This window comes from Microtus ochrogaster, chromosome 2, assembly GCF_000317375.1.
Source record: "Microtus ochrogaster isolate Prairie Vole_2 chromosome 2, MicOch1.0, whole genome shotgun sequence".
NCBI lineage: Eukaryota > Metazoa > Chordata > Mammalia > Rodentia > Cricetidae > Microtus > Microtus ochrogaster.
This window is the reverse complement of record NC_022010.1, coordinates 5,540,299-5,559,753: the sequence shown is the minus strand read 5'-3', so window position 1 is coordinate 5,559,753 and position 19,455 is coordinate 5,540,299. Positions and strand designations below refer to the sequence as shown.

The following is a 19,455-nucleotide window of genomic DNA, read 5'->3' as shown; positions in this document are numbered from 1 at the left end:
CTCCCATAGGACACCCAGTGCAGTGTCTATGGTCCAACCCCCTCTGCTCCCATAGGACACCCAGTGCAGTGTCTATGGTCCAACCCCCTCTGCTCTGAAAGGACATCTCACTTTGGTCTCCCACAGACAGATCTGTTCTCCAGGACCCAAATGGAACAAGCTCCTAACTCACTTGCCTTGGCCAGCAAGAGGCTGAGTGTCTCCAACAGAGCCGCCTTTACATTCCAGCTGAACCGGTCCCCAAGGATGCGAATCAGGGGGCCAGTGATGCTGACCACAGATGGCCTCAGGGCATCAGCTGATGTCAGGCGGATCACCAAACCCAAGGCCTTGGCTGCTTCTTCCTTTTGCTCAGGACTGCCAGTGAGGACTCCTTCCCGCAACACTGGAAGGATGGAAGTCACTCCCTGGCAAGAGAACCAGAACTGAGAGACCAGGCCCACAGGTTTCCCACCTAACACAAGGTACTCCCGACAGTTCATAAAGGGGTTGGATCAGGGTCACTTTCAAGAGGGTGAGCTGACTAGAAGACAAACGACCCAACAAGGCTGCTAATAGGAAACATACGGCTGCTACGTCTGACCTACTGGCTCTGGCAGAGATGGCTTCATAATGTAACCAAGACATAATGTGAACCCAGTCATGGGAGGCCGCCACAGAAGACACAACAGTCCGTTGTCTGCAAAGATGCCCATTACATGGAGCACAGCAGACGGACCACTGCTGCACCAGCTCCCTGTGCCTCCAGGCTTCAGCTCACCTTCTTGGGCAGGCAGAAGCCTGGGACATGCTCGCCTTTGCTCTCGTTGCCTATGAACCGGATTTCCTTATGCAGCTCTTCTATCAGGGCCAGCTGGTTACCCGCGTCCAGCTTCTGCAAGGATTGGAGGGGAGCATCCGTGAGGCACAGCCCTTCCTTCTCAAGGCATGGGCCAAGGAGGGAGAGGGAGATAAGACTAGCCACAAACGTGCCAACGCTGCGGCGAGTAACAGTGATGACAACTTCATGCCTGAACCTCTGCTCATGACTGGAGTTTGAAGCCTACGGAGTGATACAAACCTGTAGTCCCAGCACTTACTTCCTAAGTGAGGTGGGAACACTGCTTGAATCTAAGAGACCAGACTGGGCAACAAGACTCCAAACAAAAGCAAACACAAAACAGGAGCTGGGGATCCTACAACATTTTGCAACCATAAGATAGTTCTGGGGTCAGCAGTCCCCTCCCTCACCTTGGTGATGGCATTGAGGGCATCCCAGCTCTCCTCCAGAACCACAGGACTGGAGTCATTGAAGAGGCGGATCAAGCCTGAGACCAGGTTCCGAAGGTGGCTGGTGTAGTCAGCTTTAGAGCGGGAACAGTAGATGTTGAGGATGATAGCAGCGGCCTGCCGCATGCCCACCTCGGGGCTGCGAGTGGCTTCCAACAGGTCCTCAATAATGATGCGGTGTCCAGTGTCATCCTCCACTGAGAGGATCACAGCCTGACAATTGGCCATCTCCTGAAAACCACAAGGACATGTGTGCTGAGCAAGGAGGCTGCAATGGCTGTTGAAAAGCTAGAAGAGCATATTTGTTACCCTACCAGCTGCTCGTCTGGAGTCCCAAGCTTCTCCTTCAGAGCCAACATGACTGCTGGGAGGATCACACCAAGATGACGGGTCAGAGCATCGCCTGCCACGGACGAAAGGAAAGCCAGCACCCGGGTATTGACAGGTGGCGTTGTTAGCTGGGGGAATGATGACAATATCAACCTAATGAAGACTGGACCTGCTTAGTGCCAGGCCCAGACTGGGTTCTAGGACAGCCCACTCCCCTGCTCTGACCCAAGGGAACCTACTCCCCTGCTCTGACCCAAGGGAGCCCACTCCCCTGCTCCGACCCAAGGGAACCTACTCCCCTGCTCTGACCCAAGGGAGTCCACTCCCCTGCTCTGACTCAAGGCCTGCTCCAATACATCTTGAGAGACAAGGGAGCATCTGAGCTCATTGCATCTACTTCTCCAGACTCAACATCTGTGCGTGCACAGGAGGCCCTGGAATAGGGTGTGCACATGTGTGGGATGTACCTTGGGCACCAGGTAGGGCAGCACCACACGGCTCTTAACAGCCATAACCTGCTTCAGACCGTCCAGGGCAAATTCTGACACCTCCTCGTCATCCTGCAGAGAAACATGGGGATGACTGGGGAGCTGGCTCCCACTGCACCCCTGCTGTCAACTGCCTCCTCCACTTACCTCCTTGCCTCCATATTTCCTTACTGTCCAAGGACAGGCACAAAGTCACATCAGATTTTGTAGCACCCACTCCCCTGCAGAGCCCAGATTCCTGCTGCGTTGGCAGTCCCCCCGTGCTTCACTGTTACACAGACAGTAAAGGCCACACTGCTAAGTGTGGGATCCACTCACCAGCTGCTTCAGGAGAAACGGGAGAATGTCCTCCAAAGCCTGGTGGCCAATGGTGGAGTGCAGCTGCTCAAAGGTCTTGGCTGCCGCCTCTCGGACCTCCTCTAGGGGATCACATAAGGCCTTCCTCGCCGTGGGTACAAGGGACTCAGAGAAATACAGCACCTAAAACAATGCAAGCACAACTGGACCCATGCAGAACCAACAAGGGGAGCTGACTAGGGGCCCAAACTCAGGCAAACAGATGCCCTCTGCTGGACGGGTCCATTAGCTCTAATAATAAGAAACCAAAGTGAGGACAGACAGAGAGAACATCCCTCACCTAGACTTAGCAACTATAAAGCTCACCATCATCACTAGTAACAGGGACTTCCCATCTTCTACAGGACTTGATGGACCCTGGCAAGGGCCCTGGGCTCTGCTCTCCAGCTCCCAGACAGTTTTGCTCACCTCTTGGAAAGCCAAGTCCTCAGTCTGAACTCTGCTAAAAATGTTTAGTCTCTAACAGATCAGCTGGGGGCTCTGTGCCCAGGAAACACAGCCTCCTGCCCCTGCCACCTTCTCACACTGAGGTGTTGGTGAAGTGATAAAGGGGCACATCTGTAGCAATCTCAAGTGTGGGAGAGTCATCCACTGGAGGCACAGTCTACACATGGGAGGCAATATGCTGCTGGTAACAGCCCCTCCAGTGAGGCCAGTGCCCTCCCCAGAGCACGTCAGCAGTCACTCATGCTGCACGGGCTGCAGGCCCTGTAAAGATACTCACAGCGTCCCGGCTGGTAGACTTCATGATCTCACTCAGACCGATACACACACCCTGCCTCTCATCGCTCTTCTGAGACCTTAGGCCTTCCTCAAGGATGGGGATGATCTCAGGGAGGATCTTCTCCCCTAGCTTCCGGACCAGATCTCCCAGTGTCCTTGCTGCAATCTGTCAGCAGAGAAGTGGCCACACATCAAATGTCTGCAAATCCCAGGGCACCCAGAGAACAGTTCTGGAACAATAGCCCTGAGCTCGCAGGCTTCATCTGAGGCACCATCCCAGGAGATGCTGCATACACAGCAAAGGAAAGCCACTGCTGGCATCATGGCCCACGCCTGTAACGCCAGTGTGGGGGAGGCAGAGGACTGTGAGTTCAAGGTCAGCCTGAGCTAGTGATTCTGTTTAAACCAAAACAAAAGAGAATAAAACAAAATGGGCTGGATGGATGGCTCAGTGGTTGAGAGTACTCATTGCTCTCCCAGAACAGCCAAGTTTGGTGCCCTGCACCCAATACCAGGTGGCTCACCATTGCCTGCAACTCCCGCTCCAGAGGATCCAACACCCTCACCTGGTTTCCATGGGCACCTACACCCATGCACATACTCACACACAGACATAACACTCAGCCATACTTTAAAAATAAAAAAATAATAATAAAATAAACCACAATTCTATCTTCAGGGAAACATGGAGACCAGTCATGGTGGCCAAGTCTGTAATCCTAGCACTAGGGATGCTGAAGGAGGAGGAGGATGAGTTTTGGGGCTAGCCTACATCATCCTTGTCCCCAAAATAAATCACAAATAGTAGTAAACATATAAAACTAGGTCAGCCTTACATACAACTATCAGCACAGGCATGTCAACCTTACACATGAACATGAAGCTCATCGAGAACACATCTCAGCTCACTCAACACAGCCCAGGGCTTTTGCTCAAAAGGAACTAAATTTGGGGCTGGAGAGGTGGCTCAGCAGTTAAGAGCATTGCCTGCTCTTCCAAAGGTCCTGAGTTCAATTCCCAGCAACCACATGGTGGCTCACAACCATCTGTAATGAGGTCTGGTGCCCTCTCTTGGCCTGCAGGGATACACACAGAACATTGTAAACATAATAAATAAATAAATATTTTTTTTTTTTAAAAAGGAACTAAATTTGTAACAGATTATTTGGGGAAAAATATTAACTTCATCTTTGAACTCATACAAACCTTTCTTTCTTTTATTTTTTGGTTTTTTGAGACAGGGCTTCTCTGGGCAGCAGCCCTGGCTGTCCTGGAACTCATTCTGTAGACTAGGCTGGCCTTGAGCTCACAGAGACCCTCCTGCCTCTGCTTCCTGATTGTTAGGGTTAAAGGGGTGCATCAGCACCATCCAGCTACAAACTCTTCTTTAAAACTAAATACACAGAGCACAGGTTGAAGGAAATGATCAGTCCAGACTGGGCACTTCCTCCCAGCCACTGATCCCTGTCTCTCTCTGCCCGGCACCAGTTTCCTCTCATGCGGTGCTTGCTCCTCCCTGGCATGCCACTCTGGCCACAACAGCCTTCCATAGGCCATGTCTTATCGTGGGGCCTCTGCAGCTAAAGCAGATCCATGGGGCAGTTTTTGGAGTTGTCTTTCCCACCTCTCTGGCTAGTCAGTGCTTTGTTTTTTTTTTTTAAATTATATTCACTGGCGTTTGAGGGAATGGGGTCCACTGGAACTTGAGTTTCAGACAATTATGAGCTGCCATGTGGGTGCTGGGAATTGAATCCGGGTCCTCTGGAAGACCAGCCAGTTCTTAACTGCTGAGCCATCTCTCTGGCCTTAGTCAGTGCTTATTAACTGTTCATCTTCAAATACCACTTTTCTAAGAAGTATTTGCTGAGCCCTCACTGGGCCATGTGTCCTTACTGTGGGCATGAGTGTGAGTTGCATTTATCACAAGCACACCTGACACGTGCATGTGAGTATCTGATTAATACACATCTCATTAACAAGGATAAGGAGGGAGGTGCCTTTTCTTCTGTGTCCATAGACACTAGGCCACAGCATGGTACACAGTAAATATTTGCTGAATGACTAAATATAAAAGTGTTCCCGTTACGTAGGGGACACATTTATCCTCCCTCAAACTCTGTAAATCCAGTTCCCTAGGCTCTGGGTCCATCAAACTCACCGTTCTCTTATCTGCACATGTACTAGCCAGAAAACCCAGCAGGAGGCCAAAGAGAGTGGGCAGGATCTCGCGCAGCGTGCGGGGGGTGTTGGAAACGACAATCTTCCACACATGCAGTGACGCCTGCCTCACCACCAGCTGGGTGTCTGAGCGGCCCATGTAGAGCCCTGCCAGGACCCGGTTCCGCCGATCAACCCCCAGGGCAGTGATGATTGCCTGTAACAAAGGGTGGTGAGGCCTCCAGAGCATGGCATCAGGCCATTGCTCCCATAAGCATAGGAAGGAACCCAATGCCAGGCCCTCACCTTGTTAGACTGAGCAGTTCCAAAGTTATCATCCTCTGAGGCTGTCTCTGTGGTCATTTTCCCAGTGACCCCGGAGATGTGAAACAGGAGGTCCCCAAGGAGTTGAACAGAGCTGAACCTGAAGTCAAGAGCAGACTCATACAATAGATTCAAGGGACAGTGTTAGGGTCTGACCCAGTACTACACAGACTTAAGACTGCCAGGAAAGGTACTCAAAACATCCACGGTGGCTATCTCAGAATGGGACCGGAAGATAGCTTCATCTGCTCACACTACCTCATGCATTTCCCAAGTTTTCTAAGCAAGGTACTTCAGTCATGAAGAAGGGCTGGTGCCACCATGGCACAGCCCTTGCCCAACATGTAGGATATCTTGGGTTCAACCCCCTGGACCACAAGGCAAAAAGAATAAACTTTTTTTTTTTTTTTTTTGGTTTTTCGAGACAGGGTTTCTCTGTGGTTTTGGAGCCTGTCCTGGAACTAGCTCTGTAGACCAGGCTGGTCTCTAACTCACAGAGATCCGCCTGCCTCTGCCTCCCGAGTGTTGGGATTAAAGGCGTGCGCCACCACCGCCCGGCTTCTTCTGATCTTTTTGACACCAGGCACACACATGTGGCAGAGACATAAACACAGGTAAAATACTCATGCAAATAAAGAGCATGTGAGACACAGGAATGATGACACATATCTACAGCCCTACGACTTCAGGGGTGGAAGAAGGAGGATTGGGTCTGTGGCTAGCTTGGGGGTCCACAGTGAGTTCAAGACTACCCTAAGCTACATACTATCTCAACAAAACAAATCAAACCCAACCAAAGTCTTCTGTATGCATAGTCTCTATTCTTAAATCAACTCCAATTTCTTGGACAATAAACAAAGCTTTGGTTGGGCGATACAGCTCAGCAGTGGAGCACTTGCTGGAATGTGAGACCCTGGGCTCCATGCCCAGTACTGCCAAAGCCAAAGGCAGAAACATACTATAGCCATCGTGGACATGGATGTGATGCCCACTTTGCTGGCTGTTGCCACAATTTAGTAACCCTCTGTATAGCACTTTGAGCACTTTACTAAATGCAGTTTTTTAATAAATTCCAGAAGTAGAATTTTAAAATAAAAGATACTCTCAATTAAAAATCTCAGAAACTATAGAGTTAATAGGGAGAATGTTCTGTTGCTGTTATTTTGTTTTTTGTATTTTTGAGATAGGGATTTTCTGTGTATCCCTGGCCGTCCCGGACCTTGCTCTATAGACCAGACTGGCCTCAAACTCACATTCGCCTGCCTCTGCCTCCTGAGTGCTGGGATTAAAGGTGTGCACCACCACCTGGAACAGGATAATGTTTTCAAAGCAACCCAGAACAAAGACTGCTACAAAGTTGGACATGGTGGTGGAAACCCATAATCTAGCACCAGATAGACAGGAGGACTCCAAAACTGAGGCTGGTCTGGCTACAGTGAGTTCTAAGTCAATCAGGGAGACTTTGTCTCAAAAATCAGGACAAGGAGCCAGAGATATCTCAATTGGTGAAATACTGGCATGAGGGCATGGGTTTAATCCCTTGTACCCATGCAAGAATCCAAGCAGATCCCTGGGCTGGCAGCCTAGCCTCATCAGCAAGCCCCAGGTTCCAGTGAGAGATTCCCTCCCAAAAAACCAAAGTGGGTGGTTCTTTGGTTCTTGAAGAATGAAACCCAAGGTTGACCTCTGACTCTCTCTCTCTCTCTCTCTCTCTCTCTCTCTCCCTCACACACACACACACACACACACACACACACACGAGAAGGAGGAACCAACTCTGCTACAGGAAAACAAGAGTGATAAATTGTCTAAAAGCAAAGGTGTAGAGAAAGTTGAGAGTTCTCAACAACATGAACTTCTCAACTGGTGTTTCTGAAAATCAGAGCCGGAGCCACTGGGCCTTTGGCCCCACTTCTTACCGTATTCTCCAGAGGTCATCAAAGAGGCCTTGCTCCAGCTGCGGCAGTAGCAGAGCAATGGCTGTCTCAGCATACATGGAGATGACACGTTGGCCTGCACGTAGGGCAGTGTCACGAACAAACTCATTCTCATCAGCCAGAGCCTAGACACGCAGAGAGCAATCAGCCAGGACTGCCTCTTCTGGGCACCCAGACCCAAAAGAAATTGGGCTTTCTGAGGAGCAGGATGGCCCCAAGCTAGCTCAGGAGAACAGTAGCATCCTCCTCATTTCCTCCCTCCTCGGCAGCATCACTGGTACCTACTTTGAGGATACAAGGGATGATGGGTCCCACATAAGGAGTAAACTTGTCCCCAAAGGTGATGGGCAAGTAGTTGAACATCATAATGTAGCCATCTCGGACATGGGGTGCGATGTCCACTTTGCTGGCTGTAGCCACAATTTCTGGCATCAATTTCTCCAACTTCTCTACTCCTAAGCCAGCCATTACCTCAGCCAACCCTGAAAGACAAGAAAGAAATCAACTCACTAGACTGGAAGCCTGTTAAGATATCCCTGATGGTCCCTGGGCATGCTTTGGTCTCACCTTGGGCAGCGCCAGAACGATCTACAGAGCTCTGCTCATATGTCAGCGTTTCCATCAGCCATGGCAGCAAGTCCTCGAAGCACGACTCCCCCATGCCCTTCACCATGGCCCCAAGAGCCTTTGCAGATACTGTGCGCACCTGTCATGTAAGCAAGAACAGAGGTGGTGAGGAGATGCAGCTCAGGGAGGCCCACACAGAAGTAGGGAAGACCCTGGTCTTCCCCTGCTCTGAAAGGCACGCACATGGTGGGAATTTCTAGACACTGGGCTACACCCAGACTCACCTCAGGCACAGGGTCCAAGAGTGAGGCTTTCAGGCCAGGTGTCACACTGGGCAGGTAAGGAGCCAAGTCCTATAACAACATAAGATGTGATTCAGGCAGACACCCAATTCCTGTCTTCTCCAGGCCCTGTTCTGCCGTGGACCCTGACGCTGCCCTTCTGCTGACAAAGCAAGAGGAGGACCTCACAGCTCAGAAAATGTCTGGGTAACTGTGCAGTCCACCTCTTCTGATTGTTTCCTTGCCGGAACTAGCTGCTCAGGGCAACACACAACGGTCACCCCACCTTGCTTAGTAGGCCAGTGCAGCAGAAGCTCTCCATCTCTTTCTTGGGGCCACTGCCGCCCTGGCCCTGTAATCCTCAAAAAAGTATCTCTAGCACTTTGCTGACAGAATTTCATTTCATATTTCCTTTTTTATCTTAAAATGTTTGTTTGTCTCCTTTTGTAGCATTCAGATTTAGGGAATAATCTTCAAAACAGAAAATGTCGGGGCTGGGAAGATGACTCAGTGGTTAAGAGCACTGACTGTTCTTCCAGAGGACCTGGGTTCAAGTCCTAGCACACACATGGCAGCTCACAACTGTCTGTAACTCCAAGATCTGACATCTTCACACAGACATACATGTAGCAACATACCAACGCAAATAAAATAAAAATTAATTATACGATGGCTCAATGGGTAAAGGCGCCTGCTGCCAAGACTGAGAACATGAGTTTGACCCCCAGGACCCACATGGTAGAAAGAGAAAACCAACGCCTTCAAACTGTTCTTTGACTTCCATATTTGCATGGAAGTGCATGTACACACACACACCATATTAAAATGCAACTTAAAAGCTAAAAAATAAAACTGCAAGGCATGATGGCATATGCTTTTACTCTCTGGCACTTCAGTGGCAGAGGCAGACCCTGTGTTGAGAGAGTGAGTGAAAGGACTATATAAGCGTCTCACTATGTAGCTGTGGCTGGCCTGGAACTTACTCTGTAGACCAAGCTGGCCTTGAACTCCCAGAGCCCTGGGATTAAAGGCGTATGCCACTATGTCTGGCTTGCAATAGCTCGTAAAATAGGAAAAAACCAAAACCAGCTCCCCTCCATCAGGAGATACTACTACACAACAAGTAGTTTATGTAAATTATGGCACATAAACTTGTTGGGATATTATATACTACTAAATTATTATTATGGAGGAAACTTATTGTAACTTAAGAAACGATATTCAGGAATGCCATGTTCTGTCTGTCTCTGTCTGTCTGTCTCTCTCTCCCCCTGATCCTGTTATGTAGCTCTGGCTGGCCTAGATTTGTCATGCAGACCAGGCTAGTCTTGAACTTCTGGCACGCCTCAAGCCTCCGACTCCTGAGTGCTGGCTGTAAAAGCACGTGTCATCACACTTGCAGTAACGTGGCAACATCAACATGCTCTCGTGTTAGGAGACCTGTGGCATTTTGTTGCTCTGTTTCTGATTTCCTTCCTGAGACAGGCATTCCATGTAATGCACACCAGGCAGACCTCTGTGAGTTCGAGGCCAACCTGGTCTACAGAGAGTGTGCCAGGACAGCCAGGGCTTCACAGAGAAACTCTGTCTTCAAAAACAAACAAACAAACAAACAAAAGTATTTTATGTGTGTGGATGCTTTCCCTGCATGTACACCTGTGCATAACAGTCTCAGAGGACGGACCTCCCTGGAACTAGAGTTAGATGTTTGTGAACCACCATGTGGGTACTAGGGATCGAGTCCAGGTCAGGCCTCTTAACTGCTAAGTCAGTGGTTCTCAATCTTCCTAACGCTGCAACCCTTTAATACAGTTCCTAATGTTGTGGTGACCCCTGACCATACATTATTTTGTTGCTACTCCATGACTGTAATCATGGCACCTTTATGAATCATAATGTAAATATCTGATTTGTGACCCCTGCGAAAGGGTTGGTCATTCAAACCTTCCACCCACAAAAGGGTCACGATCCACAAGTTGAGAACCACTTGTGCTAAGCCATTTCTTCAGCCCCTGGGATTTTTTTAATCCTTGCCTCAGTTTCCTGAGTGCAGAGATTACAAGTACACATTACACATACAGTTTTAAGGTTTTTAATTTTCTAAATCGTCTGAAACAGAAATAACTCCACTTAGCTGTGTAGTGGTAGTGCACGCCTTTAATCCCAGCACTCGAGAGGCAAAGCAAGAGAATCTCTGTGAGTTTGGGACCAGCCTGGGATACACAGAATCCTGAATACCCCTCACCCCACACCTAAAAAAAAGAACTCCACTTTAACTTCTTTTGAGTATCAAGGCAGAGCTGTGGTGGATGGCAAAATCACAAATACAAACTCCCCAACTACACTTAATTCTTCTTAGAGGCTGTAGAAGCACATACTCCCAATCAGGGAACACTCCAATGAAGGAAAATTCCAGCTGCCTGGTGAACTCTCCTGAAAGGTACGAGGGAAAAGCAGCCTGTCTTCCACCCAGTCTGTAGCAGAGGTCATGGAGACAGACCTTGGCCAAGGACACACTTAAGTCCTTGAACTACTACACTCTGGGAGATGCCCAGATATCCACCTCCCACCCTAAATGGCCCAGGGTTTCCTGCAAACATAAGCAGAGACAATGCCCACATCCTTCCATATTTGCTGTAGACTGGGACTTCATACCCTAAGCCAGCTGGGCTACTACCTTCTGGTCTGTCAGGGAGTACATGTTGCCAATAATTTGTGCTGCCATCTTCCGCGTGTCTGTGGAACGGTCCTGAAAGGCTCTCTGGACAATAGGCATGATGAGCGCCAAGGACGGGGCGTCAATGAAGTGAACAAACTTGGTGTCCAGCAGGGTCTGCAGGCATTTCTGAGTCTTCCTTGATGGATCCGTCAGGGCGTCCAGCAGGACCGGGGCAATGGCTGCATGTCACAGAGGAGAATTCTAATCTGTACAAGTCTGACAAGCGGCAGAGCCTTAGGGAGAGCAAGAAGACTGGGTGCCTCAGCTGGGGAAGGAACTCCTACTCCCTAAGAAGTGTGGTGCTGGCCCTCTACACCGCAACCGTGACTGGACAGAACATCATGGACTAGTTTCAAGAAATGAGCTGCAGCCAGTGCTGAGCATGTGCATATATCCACACAGACACAGGCATTAAACATAATACAAAGAAATCTGGAAGATGAACAGGCATTGGCACATACCTGTCATCCTAGTACTTATGGGCTAGAGGCAGGAGATTGTTAAGTTTGAAGCCAGCCTGGGCTACATAGTAAGACCTTGTCACAAAACAAAACGAAGCCAACACAGCTTTGTGGTATACTGTTCATCTGGCACGGCCAAGGCCCTAGGTTCCATTCCCAAAACACAAATATACTCGGTCACAAATCGTTTCATTTTCTAATGAAAACATACATGTCTAATAATTTCATGGCTGAACTACACGTAACAGGTACCAGTACTCAGAGTTTAAGCTTAAAATGATGCAAGTGATGTGTCAGTCAGTGTGGATGGCTGGGCTTTGTTGCCAGCATTCAGTCTCTTCCCAGCCCTCAGAAAGAAACACACCAGGCTCCAAAGCCACAGAGAAACCCTGTCTCGAAAAACCAAAAAAAAAAAAAAAAAAAAAAAAAAAAAAAAAGAAAAAGAAAAAGAAACACACACTGTGGGCTGGATGTTGCTCAGTTGGTAGAATCCATGCTTAGCATGCACAAAACCCTGGAATCAGTGCTCACATGCCTATAATCCTGGGACTTGGGAGGTAGAAGCAGGAGGATCAGAAGTTCAAAATCATCCAACAATGTTAGTCTGCACACATAGGCCAGCCTATGCCAGAGACCAAAAATCACACTAAAGGATACATCTGGGCCAGTGAGGGGGCTCTGTCAGTAAAGGCACTTGCCACCAAGCCTGAACTAAGTTTAATACTCAGGATGCGCATGATGGCACTATGGAGGGAACTGATTCTCATTAACTGTCTGCTGACTTGCACACATGTGCCACTGTACACTTGTGCCTACATACAATCATACATACATACATACAACACAAACATATTACTAATTCCTTTAATTAAAAAATAGAAAACACAGCTAATTCTTTTGCCTGATAGAATGAGAAGAGAGTTCCAAAAACCAGGGCTCCAGACGGTGCTGATGAGCTGTAAGATGCCTCCCAGCTCAGTCAAGTGCGCAGGATTTCACAGAGCTGGGCATCTCCTGAGTCAGTGACTTGATGTCCCTAGCTATGAAGCCAATGACAGGTGCTCCAGACCAATGGGAGAACAAACTGTTTCCAAATTCCCTTCAATTGTTTAGTCTAAGGAAAGGGCTTCCCAACAATAAAGGTTATTTCACCACAGACATATTTGTCCTCAGAGGGCAACAGTCTTAACCGACACTCCCCAGAACATCCTAGAGAAGGTAGCGGGTGAAGTCAGGTAAGTGCCCCATGGGAAAAGCATACCCAGGATCTCTGGATTCCTGATGACAGAGCCGATCTGCCTGAGTGCTTGCTGTCCAGCCTTCTGCACTTTGACGTGGGAGTCTGTCAGCACCTCTGTGAGTTTGGGCACAATGTTGGGTAGGCAGGATGACAGCTGCTTAGGAGCACAATACGCCATTGCCCCAAGTAGCTCTACAGACCCTGTAGACAGAGGACACAAGTCAGCACTGGTCAGCAAGACACCTGCTGGCTAGAGTGGGGAGGGATACCCAGCTTGCTTCTCTGCAGACTCTTCAGGCCCCGGAAAGAGGCCTGCTGCACTGTGGGATTCCAGGTGACGAGCAGTAGCACAGGGTAAAGAGACAACACCAGAATGGGTGTCCTGGTTAATGTACTGTCAACTTGATACAACTTTAGAGTCATTTGGTAAGAGGGAATCTCAATTGAGAAAATGGCTCATAAAATTTGCCCACAGGCAAGACTTAGTACATTTTTTTAATTGGTGATTGACATGGGGAGCTCAGATCACTGTGAGTGGTACCATGCCTAGGCAGGTTGGTTTTGGTTCTATAAGAAAGCAGGCTGAATATGTCATGGTGGCAAGGCAGTAAGCAGTTCTCCTCTATGGCCTCTGCATCAACTCCTGCCCTGACTTCCCTTAGTGATGGACTATAATTCCAAATTTCTTTTGGCCATGGTGTTTATCACAGCAGTAGAGATCTAGCTGGGAGAGCAGGGAGGCCTAGTTCAGTCCTGTGGGTGTTCCCAAGGTTAGTCCTGGACTTCTCTGCCTCAGTTTCTTCATCTCACATCTGTGCTGTTTTAAACTTTTAGACAGCAAAATCTGAAGGAACAGAAAGGAAGCCCCAGGCCCTGACCCTCCCAACCAGAATGGCTCTAGACTATTTGCTTTAGAAGGTTCTAGACCACAGCTTTCAAGCTCAGGATTTCCTCAGAGCTGACCAAGCTACTCTGCCATGCCCACAGACAGTGGCTGTGAGGCCCTGCGGCCCTGCTGGGGGTGACTGTCAGAGCAGAAAGCTGACACAGAAACGGCGGTCTCACCGGCTTTGGTCCGCCAGGATTCCTCCTCCAGGGCAGCTAACAAGGACGGGAGCACCAACTTCACACCATGAGCACTCAGGTTGCTCATCACAGCTTTGGCACAATCATCTGCAGCCTCAAGGGAGAAGAGAAGAAGACATTCAGGGGCCTCCTTACCTAGGCAAGCCTCAAGCCTGACATTAGCCCTGTGTCCCTACACTGATCAAGGATGTGTAGGGCCCAGGTCCAGAGGAACAGTCAAAACACATCTCAAAAAGCTTCAGTACTCGGGCTGGACAGATGGCTCAGCAGTTAAGAGCAACTTGCTTGGTAATGGCACACACCTTCAATCTCAGGACTTGGGAGGTAGAGACAGCTAGATCTGAGTTCAAGGCCAGCATAGTTTACAAAGTAAATTCCAGAACAGCCAAGGCTAACAGAGAAAACATATCTTAACAAACAAACAAACAAACAACAAAAAAAAAGGAGCAACTTGTTTGGCAGTCTGAGGACTGCCCTTTTCTAGTTCCCAGGACGCACATCTGTCCACGTGAGCATGGACAAATACATAATACACATGCACACACAAATAAAATCTTCAATGTGTAAGGGAACCTAAGAGAAATCCATAGCAGTAACCAGAGTCTCAGGTACGAGCTGAAAGGCCTCTGGCAGTGGGGGCTGGAACCCACCTTAGACACCTCCCTGACAAAGCCTGCCTGGGAGCAGTTCTCACTCCTGCCTCTGGACTTACCTCACGTACATACTGGTTCCCATCCCCAAAACACAGCAGCAGATGGGGCAACACATGGACCACATAGGGCTCGAAGAGCTTTCCCAGCATGGTGCAGAGCATCTCGAAGGCAAACAGAGCTCCTGGGGGAAGAGGACGGCAGACAATGCTGGGAATACAAGGGCCAGCACCCACCTGGTACCTCTTCTTCGGGCTACGGTGCCTATGGGACTGAAGAGCAGCAGTCTGTCTCAGTACTCAGGGCAGGGATGTGGCAGAGTGTGGCACACTTTCGGCTCTATTAGCAGTTAGAAAGTAGGTAGGGAGACAAGCCTATACTCCTACCATTCTGGAGCCTGAGGCAAGAGGACCACTAAGTTGTAGGCTATGCTTGGCAACTTAAGGAATATAAGGAAACCCTGGAATACTAAAACAAGAAGGGCTGGCATGTAGTTCAGCAGTACAGCAGCCTGCCTAGCATGAGTGAGGCCTCGAGTTCAGCCCCCAACAGTGAAAGAAAGAATAAGGGGGAAAGTGTAGGCCAACCCCACCAGAGACAGGGCTGGATGGGTCATATGGTCCCTCCTCCCTTCCTCTGAAGCATGGGCACCAACTTCCTGTGCTGTCAGCATTGAGCTCAGGGACACTCACCCTCTCGCCTTCGGAAATTCTTCTTATCCTGAATGGCATCGGTAAGTGCAGCCATCATCTCCTGCTGCTTCAGGGAGAGGATGCCCAGGCCTTTCACCAGGCCTGCCAGCCCATATGCAGCTCCTTTACGCTCTGCATACTTGTCTGACTCCAGCAGCTGCTGCATGAGCCGCTGAATCATTCCCCCAGCATCTTCCTTGACGGCGGGTACAAGAGGTGGCAAGCAGCTGGCAACAGACTCCTGGACCTGTGGGAGGGGCCATCTCATTAGGGCAAGCAGCTCAGTGACAGTTGTTCCTGGTGGCCCACACAGTAGCCCTGTCTCACACCCAATCTGAGCCACTGCTTCACGTGTCAAAGCATCAAAGAAGCAGTGTTTCTTTCCTATCTACTCGTGACGGCACATGCTCCACAGGGCACACGCTGCAGTCAGTGACAAGAGCCACAACAGCACAGTGCTGCTTCTAGTCTAAACCACTGCGTATTCACTGTGCTTCACAACCCACATGGGGCTGCACTGTAAATCCATTAGGAAACAGTACAAATTTCTGAATGTATAATGGCCAAAAATCAATTCAAAATCAAACACAGAAGACTCTGAGGTGCTCCCGGCAATGCTTGTGCTTGTCACCTCTGGTGACGTCACTGTTGGTTCCGAACACACAACTGCACTGTCCTCCGAGTGCTGTCACACCACCCAATGCAGTGACCCCTGCGGCAGCACCTCGGCTCCCACCAAGACCACTGTGGGTCGGGAACAGCAGCGGTGTTCTGCTCTCAGAGACACATCAAGACTCCATTGCAGAAAACAGACTCACAGTGTTTCCCTCTCGTTCCTCTCAATGTGGAAGTGTCAAACTGTTGTAGGTGTGGCCCACATTGTGTTAGAAGGCTACAGTTGTTAAAACTGTTGTAAGTTAGCTGGGAGTGGTGGCGCACACCTTTAATCCCAGCACTCAGGAGGCAAAACATGTAGATCTATGTGAGTTCAAGACCAGCTTGGTCTACAAAGTAAGTTTTGGCCTGCCTAGGCTATACAATGAGACCCTGCCTGCATAAACAAACAAATCAATAAAATAAAAATTGACTGAGTTGATGACCCAAGTTTTTTTTTAAATATTTACTTATTTATTTGTTATGTATACAATATTCTATCTGTGTGTATGCCTGCAGGCCAGAAGAGAGCACCAGACCTTATTACAGACGGCTGTGAGCCATGTGGTTGCTGGGAATTGAACTCAGGACCTTTGGAAGAGCAGGTAATGCTCTTAACCGCTGAGCCATCTCTCCAGCCCCCCAAGTTTTTTTTTTTTTAAATTATTCTATGAATTTTGGTTTGCTATTAAGACAGAATTTCCAACAATTTCTGAAATGCCTTAAATATACATCTAAAAGGGAAAGGCCAGGGAAAAGGCTCAGCCAAGTAGACCAGCTTTGCAACCAGTCATAATGACCTGAGTTCCATCCTGGGCACTCACAAGGAGAGAGAACCTATTCCTGCAAGTTGTCCTCTGACTTCCACACTCAGAGAAATGTCCATTCTTCCAACGAAATTAAAAAGTAAAATGTTATATGTACCTGCCACTTTGCACCATATATTTATGCAGAGTGACAATCTCAGCACTGATTATAAAACAAAAATTATCTCAAACTAAAGTTCTAGATCCTAAGTGGTACCAAACATATATGTAAAACTTGTTTATATAAAAATAAGAATATCCTTATTAGTACAAAATCTGTTCTCATCTGTAGTACATGATAAAAATCATGGTATATCAAAGAAATGTTTTGAAAATGCTACCGTTTATGCCAGGTGGTAGTGGCACACGCCTTTAATCCCAGCACTCGGGAGGCAGAGGCAGGCGGATCTCTGTGAGTGCGAGGCCAGCCTGGTCTATAGAGCGAGTTCCGGGACAGGCTCCAAAGCTACAGAGAAACCCTATCTCGAAAAAACAAAAACAAGGGAAAAATATTCGATTTGCATATCTATTTTGCATACATAAATACTCAGCCTTGAGTAAAAATGCCTGTGATTAAAAAGGGGTTGTGGAGGCAGAGGCAGGTGAATCTCTGTGAGTTCAAGGCCAGCTTGGTTCCAGAGCTAGTTCCAGGACAGGCAACAAAGCTACACAAAGAAACCCTGTCTTGAAAAACAGAAAAACAGAGCTGGAGAGATGGCTCAGTGGTTAAGAGCATTGCCTGCTCTTCCAAAGGTCCTGAGTTCAATTTCCGGTAACCACATGGTGGCTCACAACCAACTATAATGAGGTCTGGTACTCTCTTCTGGCCTGCAGGCATACACACAGACAGAATATTATATACAAAATAAATAAACAGATAAATATTTAAAAGAAAAACAGAAAAGCAAAGGGGCTTGTAAAGCTGGTGGTGCACGCCTTTGATCCTTGCACTCAGGAGGAAGAGGCAGGCAGTAAGTTCTAGGTCTAGACCAGGCTGACCTCAGACTCACAAGAGATCTGCCTGCCTCTGTGTCTAGGGTGTTGGGATTATCTTTGTGTCATCTTTGTTTCTAATCAGTGCCAAGATTTACTCTAAACATACAAACGCATTCAAGCAAACACACACATGCAAGCACATATGCACACTAAAAACCAAACCTCTAGCAAATGAGTAGGAAAAACTGAAATACCTAGGTTCTCCCTGGAGAAAAAAACGGCTACTTTCTCACCTACTGGCATCCTACAGCCTGTCCACCATGGATTCCCATTCCCCAGTGATCACAGGCTCCCAAGATGGAGGTACCTGCTGAGAAGGTGTTGATAGGGCGGCAATGAGCTTGGCAACAATGGGTTTTACTTTGGGGTCACTCTTGTCCAGGTGCTTGGCCAAAGAACCCATCAGGACCACCACACTCTGCCGCACGGCGTCATAGCTGGCATCATTGGGTGCATCCTTCAAGAACTCCTCAAACACTGGCAGCAATGAGTTGACATTCTCCTGAAACGGCCAGATCCCGGAGCCACAGGTCAGCTACAGGCTGCATCAAAGGGACAGGCTAGGCCTGCAGCGCTGGCAATGCTGGCTAGTTCTCCAGCAGGCCTACAGCAGACCCCTAAGGATTGGGGATCTTTCTGACACAGATGAAGTTTCCCGCTAGGTGCTGGTGCTCACTCAGGGTTTCAGGCGCTCACTTCTCTTTGTCACTTGCTCAGTCTTACCGCCCCAACTGCTGAGACTGCTTACCTTCCCATGGGCATTGAGTGTTGCGAGCGCTGCATCTAACATGCATTTCCGGACATCTGGGTTTCGGTCATTGAGGGCATCAGGGACAAAAAACTGAAAGAGCGGCTTCACCTGAGAGCTATCCAAATACTGTGAGAGCTTATTCAGGGCCAAGGCTAGGCCACACCTAGGAAAGAAATGGGAGCTCGTGAGTGGGCAAGGTCAGAGGACAAGAGCATACAGCTCTGTGGCAGGGGACGCAGCCCACCATGAAGCAACTGCCCAGTGTTCTGTGAAATGGAGAGCAGTTGTTGGTTATCTCCTGCGGGGTGCCCTGAGGCCAGGACCCACTGTGCCTATTTCCCTGATGTGGGAGGAAGTGCACACCCCTCTATCTGTGAGACGTGGTGGAAGAAGAAAGACCTTGGTAAAGGAAACAGATGTGACAGCCCTTGGATAGGAACACAGGCAAAGTGGAATTACTCCTCAGAAACAAGAAATTCCTATTCTGAGCTGATGGTCTTGAGTGAAAATGAAATAAACACAATGGCTCCATACAACACCCCATACTAGCACACAGTCACACAGAGATAGAGAATGTGGGTGTGCTGACTGGTTTTATATCAACTATACATGGCTAGAGTCACTGGAGAGGAGGGAACCTTAATTGAGAAAATGTCTCTCCATAGGATTGTGCTGTAGGCAAGCCTGTAGGGCATTTTCTTTAGGCTTTAAGGGGGAAGGTCCACCTCATTATGGGTAGAGCTGCCCCTGGGCTGGTGGTCCTGGATTCTATAAGAAAGCAGACTGAAAAAGTCATGAGGAGTAAGTCAGTAAGCAGCACCCCTCCATGGCCTCCAGGTTCCTGCCGTTTTAGTGCCTGCTCACTTCCTCTGAGGATGAATAGAAATGTGGAAGAGTAAGCCAAATAAAGCCTTTCCTCTCCAAGTTGCTTTTGGCCATGGTGTTTCAGCACAGCAACGATAACCCT

The 19,455-nt window shown here is 48.7% G+C and overlaps 1 protein-coding gene across 2 annotated transcripts in view; it reads right to left on the bottom strand.

Annotated features, from left to right (window-relative positions):
* The window catches only part of Gcn1 (GCN1, eIF2 alpha kinase activator homolog), a 63,594-nt gene that overhangs the window by 9,027 nt on the left and 35,112 nt on the right, over window positions 1–19,455 (bottom strand). For both annotated transcript variants that reach the window (XM_005344321.3, XM_026783977.1), the window contains exons 32-51: window positions 18,486–18,651; window positions 18,045–18,239; window positions 15,282–15,528; window positions 14,652–14,773; window positions 13,919–14,033; window positions 12,875–13,054; window positions 11,111–11,331; window positions 8,437–8,505; window positions 8,153–8,291; window positions 7,871–8,067; window positions 7,568–7,710; window positions 5,631–5,748; window positions 5,326–5,541; window positions 3,169–3,333; window positions 2,406–2,567; window positions 2,067–2,159; window positions 1,584–1,727; window positions 1,231–1,500; window positions 761–874; window positions 177–407 (exon numbers count right to left, since the gene is read on the bottom strand). In XM_005344321.3, coding sequence (XP_005344378.1) covers window positions 177–407; window positions 761–874; window positions 1,231–1,500; window positions 1,584–1,727; window positions 2,067–2,159; window positions 2,406–2,567; window positions 3,169–3,333; window positions 5,326–5,541; window positions 5,631–5,748; window positions 7,568–7,710; window positions 7,871–8,067; window positions 8,153–8,291; window positions 8,437–8,505; window positions 11,111–11,331; window positions 12,875–13,054; window positions 13,919–14,033; window positions 14,652–14,773; window positions 15,282–15,528; window positions 18,045–18,239; window positions 18,486–18,651 — 3,307 coding nt within the window. The remainder of the gene's footprint in view (window positions 1–176; window positions 408–760; window positions 875–1,230; window positions 1,501–1,583; window positions 1,728–2,066; window positions 2,160–2,405; window positions 2,568–3,168; window positions 3,334–5,325; window positions 5,542–5,630; window positions 5,749–7,567; window positions 7,711–7,870; window positions 8,068–8,152; window positions 8,292–8,436; window positions 8,506–11,110; window positions 11,332–12,874; window positions 13,055–13,918; window positions 14,034–14,651; window positions 14,774–15,281; window positions 15,529–18,044; window positions 18,240–18,485; window positions 18,652–19,455) is intronic.